Here is a 20,000-nt window from a genome sequence, read left to right as displayed (position 1 = left end):
CTATAGTAATTAATTAATTAAATAATTAATAATTAATTAAAAGCGACATAATGAGCGACGGATTGAGGGAATAGAGAGATAATGATTGAGAGAGGCAGGTCACGTGGTGTTATTTATTTCTCATGTCGGAATTGAACATGACACTTCAGCAGGAATCAGAGTCTGTTCAGAGAACTCCATTTGTTCAGGGTTTTTGTTGTTCCTCATGAGATGAAATGAGATGAAATGAGATGTTTCCTGTGAGTTAGCTGCTCCTCTGTCGTAAACAGGATGTGGCATGTAGAAGGCTGTGTACAGTCTGAACTCTGAAGTCGGTGTTTTGTTGCTTTGTTTGGAGAAAAAGCGCCTCATAATCTGAATCATGTGAGTAATGTGAACACCTGTGCGCGAGCTGAAGGCAGATCAGACCCTGCTGGAATCAGACCCTGCTGGAATCAGACCCCGGCTTCTGGTGGTCAGTGCTGCACCTTTTTCTGAGAGAAACTCACTCTGACGTTTTTATGACTGATATGAAGTGATGGTGTTTTTCATGAACCCTTCATCTGAGGAGAAAAACAAGCTTTGTGATCCTCTCTGAGCTGATACACACTCAATCCCTCACTTTAACCGAATCTGCTCACTTTCACAGCCAACATCCAGATGTTCTCATAACCTGCCTCCTCTCTGAACATGTGTAATGGTATATAATCGTTAAACTTTAGGTTTTAGTGGCTGTGTGTCCCGCAGTGCAACAAAAGAGGTTGCCAGGTTTCAGCCCTTATCGCTGGGGCTCTCTCAGGGTTGCCAGATTGGTCTGAAATCAGCCTTGTGCTCTTTCTATTTATATCTTCTTGTGCTTCTGAAAGCAGCTGTGTGTGTGTGTGTGTGTGTGTGTGTGTGTTTTTGTTTTTGTTTTTTGTTTTTGTTTTTTGTTTTTGTTTTGTTTTTTTTTTACTGTCAAGGCCAAAACTAAAATGAAAACAGGCTTGAAGTTTCTAACAGTTAGCTGATTGTGCAAATGTTTAAAAAACACACACACACACACACACACACACACACACACACACACACACACACACACACTGAGGAAAGCCTTCAGGTATGCGTAATCGTTATAGATGATCACGTGACACGAGTAAAATAAGGGTCACGTGATTCTCGCTCTCTTTAATAGCACAATTCCCATTATAATCATCCCATTATAAATTAACTTTCACTACGTCATCATTTTAAGTGCTAAAACAACTGTAGTACTATAGCATTTTTAAACGAATGTACGGTGGTAAATATTTATTTAGTGATTAATTGAGTAATTAATTATAATCATAACTGTAATAAATGAATTATTTCATTAAATAATTTCTTTTTTGTGCATTTCTGGCAAAACTTTGTGCTTTTACAGACACGTTCTCAAAATTTCTCTAAATTTAAACAGAAACACAAACAGAAATTTCTGTCCTTCTTTATAAAGCTGATTTGGGGGCGGAGCTACATATGAGCCCAGGTTGTGATGTCACTAAATAAAATAAACTCCACCGATTCGAGCCAATCATGTCTGAGGTTAAAGGATGACAATGTGGTACCTGGGTATATTTTTTTTATTTTTTTTTTTGCATGCTAAGCTAGCTAACATAGCTAATGTTGGTGACCTACAAATGGTGGTTGTCATAGTAACGCTGAAACCTATTCTAATAGATTTGGGCTGCTGTTAAATAAATCGGGGAGAAAATGAGAGTGTTAATCGAAACTCTGAGACTGAAATCCCACTAGTGTGAGAGTTTACTAACAGTTACTTAGCTAGCGTAGCTAATGTTTGTGATATGAGGCAGTTAGGAATTGCAGGAGGACGTGGAGGCATGTCCAAATTTGCATATTCATGTATGTTAATAGACCCTGCCATTTTAGTGAGATTTAGTGAGATTAACAATATCTGTAGCCAGTGTTTTCCTGGTTTATTATTTAACACTTCAAACTTCGTCAGTAATTTCGATCTGACAGTTAATGAGGTGTGTGTTAAAGGTTTACGCTTGGAGTATCCAAAAAAAACCCAGCTGCCTAAAAGAGTCAGTGAACTAAAATAACAAGAAAACAACTGTGTGCTTCAAGGACATGGATCACTCACACACACACACACCACACACACACATACACACACATACTCTCTCTCATGCATGCACACACACACACTCTCTCATGCATGCACACACACACTCAACCAGCTGAGCACAAGGTCAAAACCACGGTGACGATCACGCGTTTCCATGGCGACGTTAACACACTCTTCATGCACCAGGGCTTTATATGGCTCGAGTGCAGATGTTTGGGATTCGACGTTCTGGGAAACTAAATTATCGGAAGAGACACAGAACAACACAAATGCCACAATATTTCATTTTAGTACAATATTAAAGTTTTTCCAACAAAAATGAGACCCGGAAAAGTTTTTAAAAACTTTTCAATGTTCACAGAAAGTATTTAACAGAAAACCAAAGCTGTTTGTAGGAAATAAAATAGAAATCGCATCGATCAGCTACTTTTGGTTTGACACCACTGAATTTTTAATAGTGAAATGAAATGTAACATGAATTAGTTAATGAACTGTGATTTAATCAGAAGAGATTTAATCTCTACTATATCATCACCTTGGCCACCTGCTTTATTGAGTAAAGCATCAGAAAGTCATCTACTCTGAGGAGTGTGTTATCAGCCAGGCACCAATCAGACGTCTGCGTTTAATCATTTAACAGCGTGTTGCTCGTTTTACTGTTCCAGCACACAAAACCTCTCTCAGGCTGAATCTTATCTGAAATTCCTATTAAACAGTCGGGGGATTGTTTACCAGGTTTACAGTGATTGAGATTGAGACACAGTTTCAGAAGAAGTGATAAAAATGATTTCTTCATCGAGTCAGTCCGAGTCATCCTGTGTGTGTGTGTGTGTGTGTGTGTGTGTGTGTGTGTGTGTGAAAGAGATGTATTGACTGCTGATTTCACACCACGCTTAGATGAGAGCAGAGCTACATACTACATGCTCACACACACATCCCTGTAAGCTTTAAACCTTTTCCCCTCTATTATTTAAAAAATCTTTAATTTTACAGAATTTGTCATCGTAAAGTGGTAAATTGTGGAATTGGTCGCCGCTGCTTTGATCTGCATTCACACACTGAACAGATTTTAACCTGGAGAACTGGATATTTTATCTTCAGAGAATGAGTAAAAAAATTGATTGTATTATTAACAAGAAGCTTTCCCTGGGGTATAAATAAGAGGTTGCACACATCACGTAAATCACTTCATCTGCTATCACTGCAGGGGAAAACCAAACTTTAACACGAAAGATAACTGTACAAGTTGAGTAATGGGTATTTAAATACACAAATAGATTTTTTTTTTTTTTTTAAACATTAAGCATAAACAAAAATGCTTCACAAGTCTGTAACAGTTGAAAATTTTCCAGGAATTGGACTTATGATTGAAATCGGATCACGAGAAGTGACTCAGGACTGTTTTTTTTTTTTTCTTTCACTCTACAGAAAGATTTGGCAGGTATTAATTATGAAATTGTTTTGCAGAAGAAAATGCTCTATTAATAAAGAAAAACACCTTTCTGTTATGATTTTTGGTGATATTTTTAATTTAATGTTCTTCACGTAAGGAATAAAACAAACACTTTGGATTTACGCTATTATAGGAAAATAATCCGCAGTAGGGAGGCTTTTTTTTTTTTCTTTTTTTTTTTTTTACAACCCGAATTTGATAATTTTCTATAACAGCACAGCCCAAAGTGTTCTATTCCTCTTATCACAGCAATTGCATAGTTTTATTTCTTAAAGAATGACATGTACTTTTTATCCCCCTATAGCTACATTTTAATGTTCATGAAACAGGTTAGTTCCTGTTGTCACTTACGTTATAGCAGCTATAAACAGTCGTTCCCTCACCAGCGTCTCTTTATTCTCTCTCTTCAAGTTAATAAGACAAAAAATTAAACGCAGCTTGTTACGCGTGTTACCGAGAAACCGCAAAGAAGAAGCGTAAACTCCTCTGTCCTGAAGATGTCGGAAAACTTAGTTACAGCTTTACCTCTGACTGTTTACAAAGCTCTGACACTGGAGACTCCTTCCATCAATATGAAATAAACATCTCCTTACAGAAAACTTCACCACATCATTTATCGATTGTGCACCGTTTTCTTTTTAATCTGTTTATTAGGCTTAGATTGTCAAACTGTCAGAGCTTCTGTTATAGAAAAATTAATCAACACCTTCCGACCAATCACGATCCAGAATTCAGCAGAGCTGTGGTGTAGATACATGTATAAATATTTGCTCTGTTTTATGAAGGGTGCCAATAATTCTGGAGCTGGATCCCATGTTAAAAACACTATGATGTTTCTCGGACTGATGAGTTTAATGAAAAGTATGTAAACTCTTTTCTGTGTTCCAGATCAGAGCAAGTTGCAGTGTTTGTTCCTCCACCAGCTTAAGGACAGAATGGAGAACGGTTCCGGTTCTGGTTCCGCTTCTGGTTCCGCTTCTGGTACGGGTACCAGTACCGGCGTATTAAACAGACAGCGCTCTGGGGGAGCAGAAGAGTCCCAGCCCAGAGAGATGATGCAGCTGAAGAAGGAGATCTCGCTCCTGAACGGGATCAGTCTCATCGTGGGAAACATGATCGGCTCGGGGATCTTCGTCTCTCCTAAAGGCGTGCTGATCTACAGCGCCTCCTACGGGCTGTCGCTGATCATCTGGGCCATCGGGGGAATCTTCTCCGTGATCGGCGCTCTGTGTTACGCTGAACTGGGCACCACCATCACCAAGTCGGGTGCCAGCTACGCCTATATCCTGGAGTCGTTTGGAGGCTTTCTGGCGTTTATTCGGCTCTGGACGTCGCTCCTCATCATCGAGCCCACCAGCCAGGCCGTCATCGCCATCACCTTCGCCAACTACCTGGTGCAGCCGCTGTTCCCCACCTGCGAGCCGCCGTACTCCGCCTCTCGGCTCATCGCCGCAGCCTGCATCTGTGAGTACAGGGATTTAATTTAGTCTTTGTTCAGTGGGAAGTCAAACCAATGGAATAAAAACATTTTAATGTACATTTTCTTGTCACGGTGAATAACAGAGGCCTTACTAAACGATCACGATGTTAATATCTCGTGATATCAATCATATAGTGCTGTGTGTTAGAAATGAACTGAAGCTGTTTATAGAGTTTTTATAAACCTTAAATGAGCCACAAAGCAAAAAATGTTCTGAGGTGTGTGTAGGACTTAAATAAACCTTTACCAGTTGTGTGTGTGTGTGTGTGGAAATCAGAAAAGTCATCCGAGCACGGAGAACACGGAGCTGCAGCTAAACAAGTGATGAGACAATTATATAAATAACCAGATTTTAAAAACTGAGTTTATTTTCTTCAAATCTTCAGAACACATGGCTCTGTCCTTTGGCTCTGTTTGAATCTCACAAAAAATCTACAAAAATCTCTCAGACTCTTGTTGCAACCCAGAAAAATGTTTGTTTTTTTTTTTTTAAAAAATAATTCATCTGCTCGTCGTGTTTCTAAACCTGTTGCTCTAACCGGGTCATTAATCACTTTTCCTGAAATGTGTTTATCCGGTTCTGTCGAGCTTCTCCTCTCCTACCTGTCGCCTCTGGATATCTCGCTTGCTGTCGTGACCCAGGGCGTTTTCACAGATTTAATGATTCCCCTCTTTGTTTTTCTAGACTTTAGGGCACCAAAAATCATTTCATCACTTGTACATCCTGATTCGACCTGTTTCAGAAATCTTGTGCTGGTCTGAAAAGGCTGAAAATGCGTACAGTTTAATGTATAAAAATCGTAGAAATTGTAGGAATGTTAAAGTGAAAATTAGACACAAAGACACTGAGGTTTTTGGCCCTGATACAGTTGAATCATGATAAATTTACTGATCTTTAAACTTATTAACAATGTAGGAAGAACTTTTTTTTTTTTTTTTTTTTTTTTTTTTTTTTTTCCTTCCCCCACCACAAACAGCAAGAATCCTTTTTAATTCTATAAATCTATCTAATCATGAATCTTGTTTACGCTAGATTCAGTATTAACGTTTACGCCTTTTTTTTTGTTTTGTTTTTGTTTGGTTTTTTTTTTTTGGTTCAGTTTCTTGTACCACTGTTGGTCATTTTTATCAGCAATGTTTTATAAAAGTCTCATCTCAGCGAGCGCTGATTATTTCTCCACGTCGCAGGTTTGTTGACGTTCATTAACGCTGCGTATGTGAAGTGGGGCACCAGAGTGCAGGACATCTTCACCTACGCCAAAGTTCTGGCCCTCATCGTCATAATCATCACGGGCATGGTGAAGCTGTGTCAGGGTGAGGCTCCTGTTCCTTTTTTTTTTTTTCCTTCACACTACAACGCTGTTGAGTTCTGGATTGTGATTGGTCAGAAGGTGTTGATTAATTTTCTATAACAGCAGCTCTGACAGTAGTGCAGCTGCAAATCACAGCTTTATATGAATAGGTTTATATTAAATCTATGACTATAAACTGATAAAAAAAATAACGTGGTGTTCTTCAATAAATAAAAATTATAACTGGAAATTTGCGACGATGTGCTGTTATATGAAAATAAGTAATTTTATTGTCCCAGCACCAAGTTCTCAGCAAATTTCCAGTTATATAATTTTTATTTATTGAAGAACACCATCATTTAGTTTATCAGTTTACAGTTGTAGATTTCTGTTCATGTCTTAGGATAAACCTGCTGCATGATGCAACTGTTTTCCTTGTTACAGAGCTTTTAATTTGATAAATATGTTTACAGAAACTTAAGCTTGAATTCATAAGTTTTTCATTTCACCTCGCTTATTAATCTTTGCAGTAATTTAACGTTGCTCGTATGCTTCGTCTTAAAGGTCGTACAGAAAACTTTGAGGGTTTCTTCCAGGGGTCGTCTCGTGACCCGGGAGACATCGCCCTGGCCCTGTACTCCGCCCTGTTCTCCTACTCGGGCTGGGACACTCTGAACTTTGTCACTGAGGAAATCAAGAATCCAGAGAGGTGTGTACAGGTTTAACTCTCACTTACACCGTTTTAACAATAAAGAAATCTCAATGTATACAATCTGATAAACTCTAAAACCGAAGTGTGTCACGTTTATCTGTTCAGGAATCTTCCTCTGGCTATAGCCGTGTCGATGCCCATCGTCACCGTCATCTACATCCTGACCAACGTGGCCTACTACGCCGTGCTGGACATGAGCTCCATCCTCGCCAGCGACGCCGTGGCAGTGGTGCGTTCACAGAATTAAAAACCAGGATGGTGTTTACACACGAGAGGTTTCATGCTTCATGTCTGAATCCTGAGCAGATTTCTATTGTAGCCAGAAGCATCTCCGGTTAGCTGAATAAGAATCTGAAAGCTGGAGTGCGTTAATGTACAAATCAGCTATTACACTTCACACCCAGCTTCCTGTATGATGTGCTGCATTGAGCAGTGTTCTGGTTTGGACGATATTTCTTAGTATTTCGTACTAGTTTTGGAGAGACACTCAAACGTGTCACCTGAGGTTTATACATTTCGTTCTCATACATTTCTACACAGTCTATGCCTAATAATAAATGTTAGTAGAGGTTTATTTAACATATAAGTAAAGCTGTAACTTCAAGTTTACGCTTCTTCTTTGCGGTTTCTCAGTAACATGCGTAACAAGCTGCGATTATTTTCTTATTAACTTGGAGAGAGAATAAAGAGACGCTGGTGAGGGAACGAGTGTTTATAGCTGCTATAACGTAAGAGACAACAGGAACTAACTTGCTTCATGGACATTCCACAATATTAAATGTAACTGTAAACAGATAAAACATATGACGTGTTGCTCTTTAATACATAAAAAATGTAAATAGTGGTAAATTGATGTGTAAGAGGAATAAAACACTTGTGGACTATTACATATTTATTGTGTGTGTGTGTGTGTGTGTGTGTGTGTGTGTGTGTGCGCGCGCACACTCGCAGACGTTTGCTGATCACACTTTAGGTGTAATGAGCTGGACTATCCCCATCGCTGTGGCTCTGTCCTGCTACGGTGGACTCAACTCCTCCATCATCGCAGCGTCCAGGTCAGATTCATTACAAGATTTTACACACACACACACACACACACACACACACACACACACACACACACACACACACACCATTCACACTTTCCTGACACATCCTGACTGTGTTTTAGGCTTTTCTTCGTCGGCTCTCGGGAAGGTCATCTCCCTGACGCGTTGTCCATGATTCACGTGCAGAGGTTCACGCCCGTCCCTGCGCTCCTCTTCAACGTAAGTACAAGCTTGGATCATATCATTTATGGCTCTTAACCCAGTCTGTGTGAAAACTGTGTGTGAGAAAATTCCAAGCTAGCATGCTAACTTAATAATGGAATTATTTGTTTATGATAACTGCTCATGGGGGTTTGGCTTTGACTTTCGCCTGAAGGTTTAATCCGCTGTCTGCTACACCTTAAACACATCACTGAGGTTGTACTCTGGTTGCCAGATTGTGTCTCAGAAGATGGCATGTCCCAATTATCTAGAAAAATAACTGTTATCATAGATGTAATTTAGTGTAATTCGCTCTTCACACCTAGACATGACTAAGTGACAGGTGATCATACATCTCCTACGTACATGAACAGCAAAGAGCCACAATTTCACTAACACATGACATTTGAACTGAGATTTTCTCATCTCTATGCAAAATATGAAGATATGACGCTGTAAAGAAGCAAAAATTTCCAAACGATCCAAATCCAAATGATCGGCTCGAATGGTTCCGATCCTTTGACCTCGTGTGGTCCGACTTTTCTTCAGTTCCCCGCTCACAACTTTAGTTCCTACCTGCAATTAGTTGTGCAAAAATGTAAGAAAAACTCAGTGTGGTTTCATCTTATCTTCTCATTATGATTTATAATAAAGTTAGCTTGCTTAGATGTAATTTGCCCACAGTTTTAGAAGTGTGTAATCAATAAAGATCAATCTGATTTCTTCATAATCACCACTTTAACAAACTTTACCGGTTTGATAGGAAAGAAATCAGTTTATTCTGATTTATCTGCAGCAGCATGATGTTTAAATCTCAAATATGAAACGTCAATCACATAATAACATGACTCCAAACAGGATGGACGAGTGGCGTGATGACATTAAATACAAACCCTGCTCTTAAACTGAGTCCTGTCTCTAAAACGGCTAGCTGTATTGATCTGCTGTTAGGCCACGCCCATGTTAGCTAAAGGGGCGGGACTGTTCTGTTCTTTGTCTCAGTCATGTATACTGGAAGAAATTTGTGCTAATACATGAAATAAAAAGTACACAAACATTCATGTAAAAGAACATGGTGTGGTTTTTCCATGTAAATGCATTTTCAACTCCTCTGGCTTGTGCTAATTGTGATTTTGTAAAATAAATTCAGATCAAAAACATGAAATACTGAGCTAGACATCAAATTTGATGTCACTGTTTGACGTCCGTGCTTGTAATAATAAAGTGAAGTGAAGAATATTATTCAGATCCAGATCTATAACCGTAGTGTTAAAGAACATAAGCATGAAGTCCTGCAGATCATCCCGAGTATTTAAGGAGCTTTAAACCAAGATAAACTCCACTGTGAGTCCTGCAGATGATCTAATCCAGCAGATCAGGAATGTAGATGGTGAGGTGTAGCTCCCTCTGGTGGTCACGTTTCTCTCTCTCTCTCTCTCTCTCTCTCTCTCTCTCTCTCTCTCTCTCTCTCTGATGTCACTGATGTTGTTGTGCTCGCAGTGTGCCATGGCTCTGATCTACCTGACCGTGCAGGATGTGTTCCAGCTGATTAACTACTACAGCTTCAGCTACTGGTTCTTCGTCGGTTTGTCCATCGCTGGACAGATCTACTTGCGCTGGAAAGATCCGGAGAGACCGCGGCCTCTGAAGGTGACGAGCTGTATAATAATCATTACATTACATTACATTTACTTTACTTTACTTTACATTACACGCTGTGTGATTTTAGTATAAACTGCTGTAGCTTCAGTTTTAATTGAAATTCTGGTTTATTTCTCAGGTGTGTTAGATATACAAGGAGATTGTGTTAGTGTGTGCAGACGAAACACAACACTGGACTATTTAAAGTACAGGATAATACATAAGGGAATAAAAGAATCTAAAAATATATAAGATAAATTATAGATGCTAAATAGGAAGTATAATGGAATAGAGGTATAACATATATTATAGAATGTGTGTATCTTACACTGTAAATATTACACTTGTATATTTACATGTATATAAAGTAATATGTAATTAATAAACACAGTGAGTGTGTGTGTGTTTTATGGTTACCACCATGAAGTTGATTATTTTCCAATAATATAATAATAATAATAATAATAATAATAATAATAAATAATAATAAAATGTTTTATTCCTCTTACACCACAGCAATTAATACCAACGATTACAATTTATTGCTTATTAACAAATGACGTATCATACTTTTTATCAGTATTATGCACGTTTTATGGTGGAGCGTCCTCCGTACGAGTCCCTGTGAATGAGCTGTTACTATAGAAACGATAACGTATTAGAACGAGCGCATTAATTATAAATAAATCTGGGATTTGCAGCTGCACTACTGTCAGAGCTGCTGTTCTAGAAAACTAATCAACACCTGATGACCAATCAGAATCCACAGCACTGTGAGATAAATACATTAATAATTGTAATTATTATTTTGTGTGTGTGTGTGTGTGTGTGTGTGTGTGTGTGTGTGTGTGTATACAGTTGTCCCTGGTGTACCCCGTGGTGTTCTGCTTGTGTACGGTGTTCCTGGTTGCAGTTCCCCTCTACAGCGACACGCTCAACTCCCTCATCGGCATCTCCATCGCTCTCTCGGGCGTTCCCGTTTACTTCCTGGGCGTTCACCTCCCCGAGTCCAAGCGGCCGCCGTTCATCACCACACTGCTGCGTGAGTGTTTCAGCTTCTCACTAACACTTTTTAAAACATGATTCAGTGTCTTTAACTGCACCGTTTAATCACGTTAGGGTCGGGCGATATGACGACATAATATCAACATTGTGATAAAACGCTGCAGGATCGTGATCTCTCTCTCTGTATAACGTTTATTTTTTTGTTTTAATACCCGACACTGGAAGTAGCTGATTTGCATTTATAAAAATGTTCAAATTACATTACAGAATTGTATCCTACTTTTTAGTGTTAAATAACTTAAATAAGTATTAGTTAAATAACTTAAGTAAGAAGTATTGTTGAAAATCTTTCAGTTTTTTATGCAGCACAAGCTTTTTTTTTTTTCCCCCAAATATCTACTGATTTCACATCCTACATATATATTATAATATCGATATTGTGATAATTTATGTCACAATACACTTCTGAGATATTGTGATATCTTTTTATTACATTTTTAATGGTTATTTTAATAATTACAGACTGACTGGAAACAGCTGATTTGGTGTTAAACTTACTACTTAATCTTTAAAAAAAAAGTTTCAAAAAAATTTTGCAAATTTTAAAAAAAATTCTCCTTTCACGGTTAAATATTTGTACTATTTATTTTTACTGTTTATTTTTACTATTTATACTATATAAATAAAAGTAAACATTTTTTTCAGATTTTTTTAAATTCTTCTTTCAGTGTTACATATTTTCTATTTTTTAATCAATAGAAAATGTTATTTTTAAATATAAAAAAAAAAATAAAAATAAATTAATGCATGATGTGTATAAAGTATCAGATTTTTTTTTTTTTTTTTTTTTTTTTTTTTTTTTTTAACAAAAATGCAACACTACTGTATTGCTGGGAAATTACTATCAAACCTGACGAATGTATTGTGATCTTCTATCATGTATCGTAGGAATGCCTTTGAGAATCGTGATGTGATATTTTTGTCGTATCGCTCGGCTCTAATGGATAGAATCGTATATGTAGTTTCATTGACTCTTCTTTTTTTTTATAGCATCAAATCATATGTTTTATTTTCTTTCTCTTAAATGTTCTACTCTGGTTAAGGAGTTCTCTAGTCGAATAAGTTTCAGAACCTGCTGGTGTCGATTGTGTGGACCGGGTCACTTTCATCTTTTTGTTTTTTTCTCTCTCTCCTGCAGGTTCTGTCACTCGATTCACTCAGTTCACGTGTTTCTGCGTGCTCACAGAGATGGACCCGGTGGATTAAATCGTCCATCACGTCTAAAAGAACTGCTTCATCAGCCCAGTGTGTTTCTCTGAGAGACCTGAACACACACACACACACACACACACACACACAGTCAGTGCTGGACACCTACAGTCAGGTGAAGGAGCTCAGTCATGTGACCCAGGGCGTGTCCTCCTCTCAGGGACGAGTGTGAGGGGCCTTATGGAGGACGTAAGCTGATGGATTTCTGATTGTCTTCCCGAAAGATATTTATCCGTCTGTGTGTTAGAAGTCTAACGGACACTTTTTATGAATTCTTTGTGATTGTGTAAAAAAAAACAAATTATTTATTAGCTACTTTTATTTGAGATATTTTGGATATATTTAGAACATGCCTTCTACACTGCAGTGATTTACGTTTTGGCGAGTGAAAATATCTCGGATATAGACATTTATCTCATTTCCTGTTACAGTAAATCAAGCATGAGATAATTAAACTTAAAAACATTTATGTCTAGAAAAAGAAGAAAAGTTATCTGCGAATAGAACAATAAAATATAAAGCTCTAAATTAGTAAAAGTTTAAAAAAGGCTTAATGATTGTACATTGGATTATATTTGACTTATTATTTATCATTAATGATTAATTTGTCCATGTTTAAGATATTTTCACTTCATGTCACTTTTTCGCAGTTTACTTTGCTTTGGGAATTTTATTTTCCGATGTAATTAGTTGTGCGTGGATTTGGAAAGGGAAACACAATGACCACAAGCCTTAAAGAAGACGAAAAATGGCTGACACACACAGGTGTGTTTTTCACGTCATCACGTGTTCGGTGTTTGTTTAAACAGCTTTCGCAGGTGATCACAGAACGAGAGATTTATCACTAAACACTCTTTAATGAATTGTTTGATTTCTTTTGTAGACGAGGCGTGTGTTTTGTTTTCATACTCTGCTTTGGAACATCGTGATCATAAATCTGATTCACAGGAATTTATATTTCCTGATTTTTAATTGTAGTGCAATGAGGAAAGTGTGAAGATGTGGTTCTATCATATACGCTGTTCAGAGAGGACTGAAGCGGTGTGTGTGTGTGTGTGGAAATTCACTATTATGTACAAAACATTTCATTATAGCGTATTTATCTATAGATATACAAAATGAACGCTGGATTCTTTATGCCTAATGATACAGTAAACTGAGTTCCTGATTTTAATCTCGTTCACTTTCATAAAGTGCAGCTGAGAGACAAGTTTTATTTAATTTATTTTGCATCAATAAACATTTCTGAATTTTGAAATCTTTAGTTTTTTTTTTTTTTTTATTTAGGTTTGTACACATCTACATATTTACAAGAAATCACACTGCCCCTTTTTTTTTGGGAATGTTTACACATACAACACACACACACACACACACACACACACACACACACACACTTCTGATCACACTAGCATGCACATCAGCCACTAAACACAGCAACATCACGCATCTCACTAACACAACGCAAAAAAAAAACATCCGCAGGATTATACGCATCAACTGGCACACAAACACAACACGGCATCATCATGGGAGTAAAAACACACACACACACACACACACACACACACACACAGTCTCAATCAGAATCATATTCTTCTCTGTCCGCATCTTCATCCCCATCTTCATCAAACTCCTCCATCACCTCCCTCTGATAGCGCTCCCAGCTCCTCCGGCTGTACGAGTGCTCCTCGCTCCAACACCCTGAGGCAAAAATACACCGAATAAAAACACGTGAATATTCGCAGGACGCTTTTAAGATCCGAAATAATCTCAACGATCTTTTCACAGCTTGATTACTGCATTTTAACTGTTTTTACAGCTGCTGAAAATATTCACTGAACACTCACGTCATCTTTTTCTGAGTATATAATTTACAAAAATGCATATTTTCAAATCCCAAATGCATTATTCGGAATCACTGTGCGCTCCGATTCACTTCCAGCTTTTCCAGAAACTTTTTTTATAGAATAATTTTATGCTTGAGGTTGTAACTTTTAATTCCACGTCTCTAACCAATAAGAATCAGAAGAAACCTGAAATTTTGTTTACGGAGTTGTTTACAGAGTGTCGTCCAATCAACATGGCCGCTCTTCGAATCGAGCTCAGCGTTAGCGATCCAGAATTTTCTAGCATTTCTGAAGCTCGTTAAGGCTGTTAGCTGTAACATAAAAGTGAAAATATAATAAAACGCGACGTGGATTAGGGAGGCTGGGATTAGGATTAGTGCTAAGAATAATAAAACGTATATAAAATTCGTAACTTCAGAGTCCTGAGTTGAAATTATTTACAGATGAACAGAATACATTTTCCCAGATCTGTACCTGAGGGTCATGTGATCATGACCTGCCTTTTGATTGGTCAAATAGTGACTCTGTTTGTGATTGTTTCTAGAAATTAACACGTTTGTACTCGGGCTGTGTGCAAAAACCTTTAAGTGAGCTCTAAACGGAACGTTTACTCAGAACAGAACCAGAACCAGAACCAGAACCTGACCCACGCACCTCCGTATCGCTCTTCATTACTCTCGTCGTTGCTGTCTTCCTCGTCTGGGTAATCGTTCCTCCAGTTGCTTTCAGCGTTTTCATCATCCTCATCCTCGTACACTTCCTCCTCCCAAGCGACCTCATCAGGTACCTGTGGATTTAATCACATTACTCAGATTGAACACTGGTACCGATACCAGAGTACCAAAACGTTTAATTCGTCTTCATTATAAACGCTAAATGCTGTTGTTGGTAATAAACTGTTAATTAATAGCTCGTTAAGGAACAGCGACGTTTAAAACAACAACGTTAAAGTCACTTACACGGGTCCTGAAAACTTTAAAAGTGTTTACGTATCAAATAATAAACTGCTTGATGAATTATATAAGTCACAAACTCCACCCTTTTCTGAGAAATCCTTCTTAAATAGTCTGATTTGAATACTGGATCCTGATTGGCTCTTGGGTTTTATGACATAATAACACCGGGTGAACATTAAGATGATGTTCAACATCTCTCCACTCACCAGCTCTCCTTCTTCAGTGTAAGGTCTGACTGATAAGATGTCCTGAATCCAGCCGGGCGTGGCCGTCTCCTGGTAGTACAGATCGTAAACGTAGTCGTCCTCCTTCTCACGATGTTCAGCCCCGGCTCCGTGAGTCGACACGCTCAGCTTCTCGCGTATCATCTTCACCGAGTTACACAGAATCGCCTCGGGATCAGACTTCACATTCTAGAGAAGATACAGAAGCGATAAAATCACAGAGGAACTCACTGATAACCGTTTGACCTTTCCATAACACCTCCAGCAATCATCTCACACACCTCCAACCTCTGAACCTTTACCTTCTCAGGATCTTTCTCATCCTCCTCGAAGTCCTCCTGAACGAGATCAAACACCTGCACGTCTCCCAAACGAGGTTCCGTGTCCGCCTGAGCGTTCTCTTCGGGTTCTCGTCCTTTGCGAGGTTCTGCAGGAAGCCCGGCTCGGTGGCTGGACAGGATCCGGTAGCGCTCCTCTCGCCTGGTGCTCCATTTGGCGTTGCGTAAGTCTCCGATGATCCTGTTGGAGCTGCCGTGAGACGGACGCAAGGCGTGTGTGAGACGTGGACGTGACAGAGCTTCACGCACGTGTGTCTGCACCGGGGCGTCCTGTAGAGAGAAACGCGTTAAAAACATGATATTTATTATATTTATTTTACAGATTTAACGCTCAAACATATGGAGTTTGATGGATTTCACTCTCACACAGAGTTGCTTTATTAAAATTAAAAAACTAATACCTGAGCAGATATTCTAATTAAAATTATAATTATGAATAATTATTATAAGTAAATTAATTAATTACATGCTGTAAGAAGCAAATATTTGTCCTGTTATATTACTAAAGTAAAAATTATAGTTTAAAATATAGTTTAAACATATATACAAATATAAATACTGTATAAACTAATCCAAATAGAAAATACTGTTATATTTACTTATGCTAGTCAAGTAAGCTAGCTATCAACTAGCAAAGTTAGCTATATACCTAGCAAACTAGCTAACAGAACACAATTGTCACGGTTGTTAGCTAGCTAGCTAGGTGATTAGCTCATTAGCGATTTAATAAAGCAGTATTTTGTATGGTTAAGATTAATTAATTAATTAATTAATTAACAAAATGAGCAGGTAGATAAGGAGTTAGCATGTCGGCTAGTTAGCATCACCTGTGAGGCGACCGTGGCCACGAGCTTGAACACGGAGTTCTCGATGCGCGCGTGCTCGGGTTCGGGTTCGGGTTCGGGCTGCGCGGCGCTGGACTCGGCTCGGATCCGCTTGCAGGCCAGCAGCAGCGCGTCCGCGGGGTCCGTCCCTCTCTTCCGCTTCACCCGCAGGATGGTGGTCCCGGGATCCATGACGCTAACGGAGGATAAAGACGCAGTGACGACAACAAACAACAACAAACAAACAACAACAAAGGCGGCGCTCTTCTTCTTCTTCTTCTTCTTTTTTTCTCTAGCCTGCTTCTGATTCTTCTTCTTTTGTGTTATGGCGGTTGGCAAACACCAGATTAGTGTATTACTGCCACCTATTGGCATGGAGTCTAGCGCAGGATTACTTTACAAACAAACAAACAAACAAACAAACAAACCAATAAATACACCCTGCCAAACAACTTACTTTCTTTAAGTGATGAGAATGATGCACAAGGAGGAGTTACTGAATGTAAACCTTCCTTTTCATGAAACTATAACTGCTATTGTGAGCTCTCTCTCTCTCTCTCTCTCTCTCTCTCTCTGTGTGTGTGTGTGTGTGTGTGTGTGTGTGTGTGTGCTTGTTTACTCACATTTTGGGGACGTTTTGTCCTTTCTCCCCAACACATTTCAGACTATTATCATGAGTAATGAGTCAGTTTTTAAAGTGTAAATAAACCCAACGAGCCTTAATTGTTGTACTTTCAGGCCTCCTTGGCAGAAGCAGAGGAGAAACATCAGAAGGCTGTGGAGACCATTGCTCAGCTGGAGGCGGAGAAGTCCAACCTGACATACCAGGTGGAGACACTGCGAGGAACAGTGCAGGAATCGGGGAACCTGCTTTCTGAGACTCACAGGCAGTGTGACGAGCTAACGAACGTAAGCAAGAAAAAACTTGCATTAAGCAGTTCCTTTTAATACAAATGGAACGATATGATGGATTTTCATGTTTATCCTTCACGATGAGGTTCATTCAACCAAAATGAAAATTGTATTTTCAAGTTACTATTTTTTTTTACTGAATAGAAGTGGCACATTGCATATGTGAACATTAAGCACTTCAGTTTGAACTTCTTTTGAACGATGCATGTGTTTTAGGAGTGTGAGCGAGAGCGGGAGGCTCACAGCATCCTCCAGTCCGAGCACAACGAGATGAAGGAGAAGCTAAAACACTGTGAAGAGTTACTAATGGTAAGCTTTTCTACTCACTATGCCATGATTGCTGTAGTCTTTTTTCACCATTTGCTGATGTGAACATTAAGCACTCGAGTTTGAACCTTTTTTCCCCTTGTGTGTGTTTTAGGAACGTGAGCGAGAGAGGGAGGTTCCCAGCATCCTCCAGGCGGAGAACGATGAGATGAAGAATACTCTGACGGACATTGAGGAGTTACTGAAGGTAAACTTTCTTCTCATGAAACTATGAATGCTATTGTGACCTCTTGCCTTGTAAAGTATTTCATAAAACAGATGGATGGATGGATGGATGGATGGATGGATGGATAGATAGATACTTTCAAGCTTTATACATTAAATCTCTCTTTTCACAGAAACATGGCATACCTCTTGGAACCAAAGAGACAACAAATGTTTTTTCAGGATTCAAGATTTTATTTGTCACATACTTAGTTATAAACAGTATATAACCTGCAGTGAAATGAAAACCTGGCCTGCTCCTCTTTTGAATGTGCGTTTAAATTACTAAATTAAAAAATGAATAAATAAGAAGAAATAAGAAATATATGTACAATAATGTCATGTTCAGACAGGAAGCAGTGTGAGGAGAATTGGCTCCACATCAGAATCAACGTGGCGGGTGTACGAGGGGTGAAAATATGAAGGAAATAACAACAACATGTTGATGTGAAGTAGAAATGTGAATTATAAAGGCAAAATGGACTTAATTTTAAAAAGTCAGTTGATTTTTTAAATTGAAGTTAGAAGATGATTTAATTAAAGGAAGGCACATTTCATCATTTATCACCACATCGTTTTCTCCAAAATTGGTCTTCCTGGGAGCGGAGCGAGTTAATCATCACAGATACCTCGATCATTATCCGAGGTCATCATCACCGTGGCCTACGAGCAGACAGCCGACCCAAGCAGAGCCAGTGGCAGGTGTTATACAGGTGTTAAACTCCGCCCCCTGGGTTATACAGGTGTTAAACTCCGCCCCCTGGGTTATACAGGTGTTAAACTCCTCCCCCTGGCTTATACAGGTGTTAAACTCCTCCCCCTGGCTTATACAGGTGTTAAACTCCGCCCCCTGGCTTATACAGGTGTTAAACTCCGCCCCCTGGGTTATACAGGTGTTAAACTCCGCCCCCTGGGTTTCCTGTCACTTTGAACCAGGTTTTTAAAATCAAATCTGTACTGTTTTAATCATATAATTTCTTCATATCCCTCACATTTATTCAGCTGGCTCGCATGCATTTTTCACTCCTCATACATCATAAGCTACAAGGAAAGATATAAAAAATAAACACAAAGAATGTGACAATCTCACTGCCTCTGTTCCTTGTTCCTGGTCATAGCTGACAGACTCTTATAAAACCTTTACATAAGTGATATAAACGTACATTAAGTATTCGGATCACCCGAGTGGACTTTACATGGCTCACTCCTTTTCAAGTGTTTTGTTGTCTTTTTTTTCAGGTATGTAGCTTAATGTTATTAAAAAAAACAAGAAGAGACCAAGTGCATTTTTATTTTAATTTTGGCACTTATTTAGAATTTATTTTTATTTATTTATTTAGATTCCATCAGTGGACAGTGGATAGATTTTAACCAGCCGGACTTCTTGCAAAAACTGTGATGAATTTACTGGTTGCACAATTACACTATTTGTCCTTATAGTACACAATAATACTGCTTTGTGATAATGTCCACTGTTAAAAGCGCTACACAAATAAAATTGAATTAAATTGAATTTAGAAGTTCGTTAAAAAAATGAAAATTCAAAGTGTACTTAGGATTTTCTTTTACCTGTTAACATTTTAATATTAATTATGGCCATGAGATACCGATATGATGAAGGAAATGAAATGACAAAATGTTTTAACATTTGATGTTTTGATTTTATTTTTATTTTTGACACTAATGTTGTGTGCTTACATGGAAAATTAAAATGCAAATGGAAATATTTCTTTTCATTTTTCATTTTGGGTGCACAGTTTTAATTTCAATTTAATTTTCTAGCAAGAAATACCTCCCATATTCTTCTTCTTCTTCTTCTTCACCACCTTTTGGTCCTCTTTATCCTCCTCTTCTGCTTCTCCTCCTGTTCTTCGTCCTCTTCTTCTACTCCTCCTCCTCCTCCTCCTTCTTCATCATCGTCATCTTAAACCACCTCCTACTTCTCCTTCTTTTTCTTCTTCTTCTTCTTCTCCTTCTTCTTATGCTTCTACTCCTCTCCTCCTCCTCTTCTTCTTCTCATTATTATTTTGTTTTATTGCAGTAGAGTGTGGAGCAGGATGTTCCCTAAAAGCCACTAAACTAAACAACAAAATTAATTGTAGATTTTCTTTAACAAGATGTTCTGCTCTCCTGAGCATCAGTGGGATGAAACCAGTATAGGAGCTAAACTGAGTTCA

At 38.5% G+C, this 20,000-nt stretch overlaps 2 protein-coding genes and 1 long non-coding RNA gene across 4 annotated transcripts in view; 2 read left to right on the top strand and 1 right to left on the bottom strand.

Moving 5' to 3' along the window:
• The window catches only part of slc7a6 (solute carrier family 7 member 6), a 13,779-nt gene extending 333 nt beyond the window's left edge, over window positions 1-13,446 (top strand). The window contains exons 1-10 of one of the 2 annotated variants that reach the window (XM_026930651.3): window positions 143-454; window positions 4,428-5,003; window positions 6,208-6,333; window positions 6,876-7,020; window positions 7,129-7,252; window positions 7,975-8,078; window positions 8,195-8,291; window positions 9,774-9,923; window positions 10,773-10,956; window positions 12,118-13,446. In XM_026930651.3, coding sequence (XP_026786452.3) covers window positions 4,475-5,003; window positions 6,208-6,333; window positions 6,876-7,020; window positions 7,129-7,252; window positions 7,975-8,078; window positions 8,195-8,291; window positions 9,774-9,923; window positions 10,773-10,956; window positions 12,118-12,185 — 1,527 coding nt within the window. In that variant the 5' untranslated portion in view covers window positions 143-454; window positions 4,428-4,474 and the 3' untranslated portion in view covers window positions 12,186-13,446. Of the gene's footprint in view, window positions 1-142; window positions 455-4,427; window positions 5,004-6,207; window positions 6,334-6,875; window positions 7,021-7,128; window positions 7,253-7,974; window positions 8,079-8,194; window positions 8,292-9,773; window positions 9,924-10,772; window positions 10,957-12,117 lie in introns of those variants that run through there. The other variant, XM_053238306.1, reaches the window with a different exon arrangement.
• A 13-nt stretch (window positions 13,447-13,459) lies between these two features.
• slc7a6os (solute carrier family 7 member 6 opposite strand) lies at window positions 13,460-16,685 on the bottom strand. Its single transcript, XM_026930652.3, has 5 exons — window positions 16,384-16,685; window positions 15,521-15,826; window positions 15,201-15,407; window positions 14,693-14,825; window positions 13,460-13,892 (listed from the first exon to the last, which is right to left on the bottom strand). Exons 1-5 carry the CDS (start codon window positions 16,570-16,572, stop codon window positions 13,768-13,770), a joined length of 960 nt encoding a protein of 319 aa, XP_026786453.1. The 5' UTR covers window positions 16,573-16,685; the 3' UTR covers window positions 13,460-13,767.
• Window positions 16,686-17,009: 324 nt separating this feature from the next.
• On the top strand, window positions 17,010-19,520 carry LOC128319301 (uncharacterized). The gene is made up of 4 exons (XR_008302754.1): window positions 17,010-17,289; window positions 17,509-17,601; window positions 17,714-17,806; window positions 17,958-19,520. It is a non-coding gene; the product is annotated as an uncharacterized LOC128319301 (long non-coding RNA).
• Window positions 19,521-20,000: the final 480 nt, after the last annotated feature.

This window comes from Pangasianodon hypophthalmus, chromosome 11, assembly GCF_027358585.1.
Source record: "Pangasianodon hypophthalmus isolate fPanHyp1 chromosome 11, fPanHyp1.pri, whole genome shotgun sequence".
Taxonomy (NCBI): domain Eukaryota; kingdom Metazoa; phylum Chordata; class Actinopteri; order Siluriformes; family Pangasiidae; genus Pangasianodon; species Pangasianodon hypophthalmus.
The sequence above is the reverse complement of the archived record's forward strand: the minus strand, read 5'-3'. Positions and strand labels throughout refer to the sequence as shown.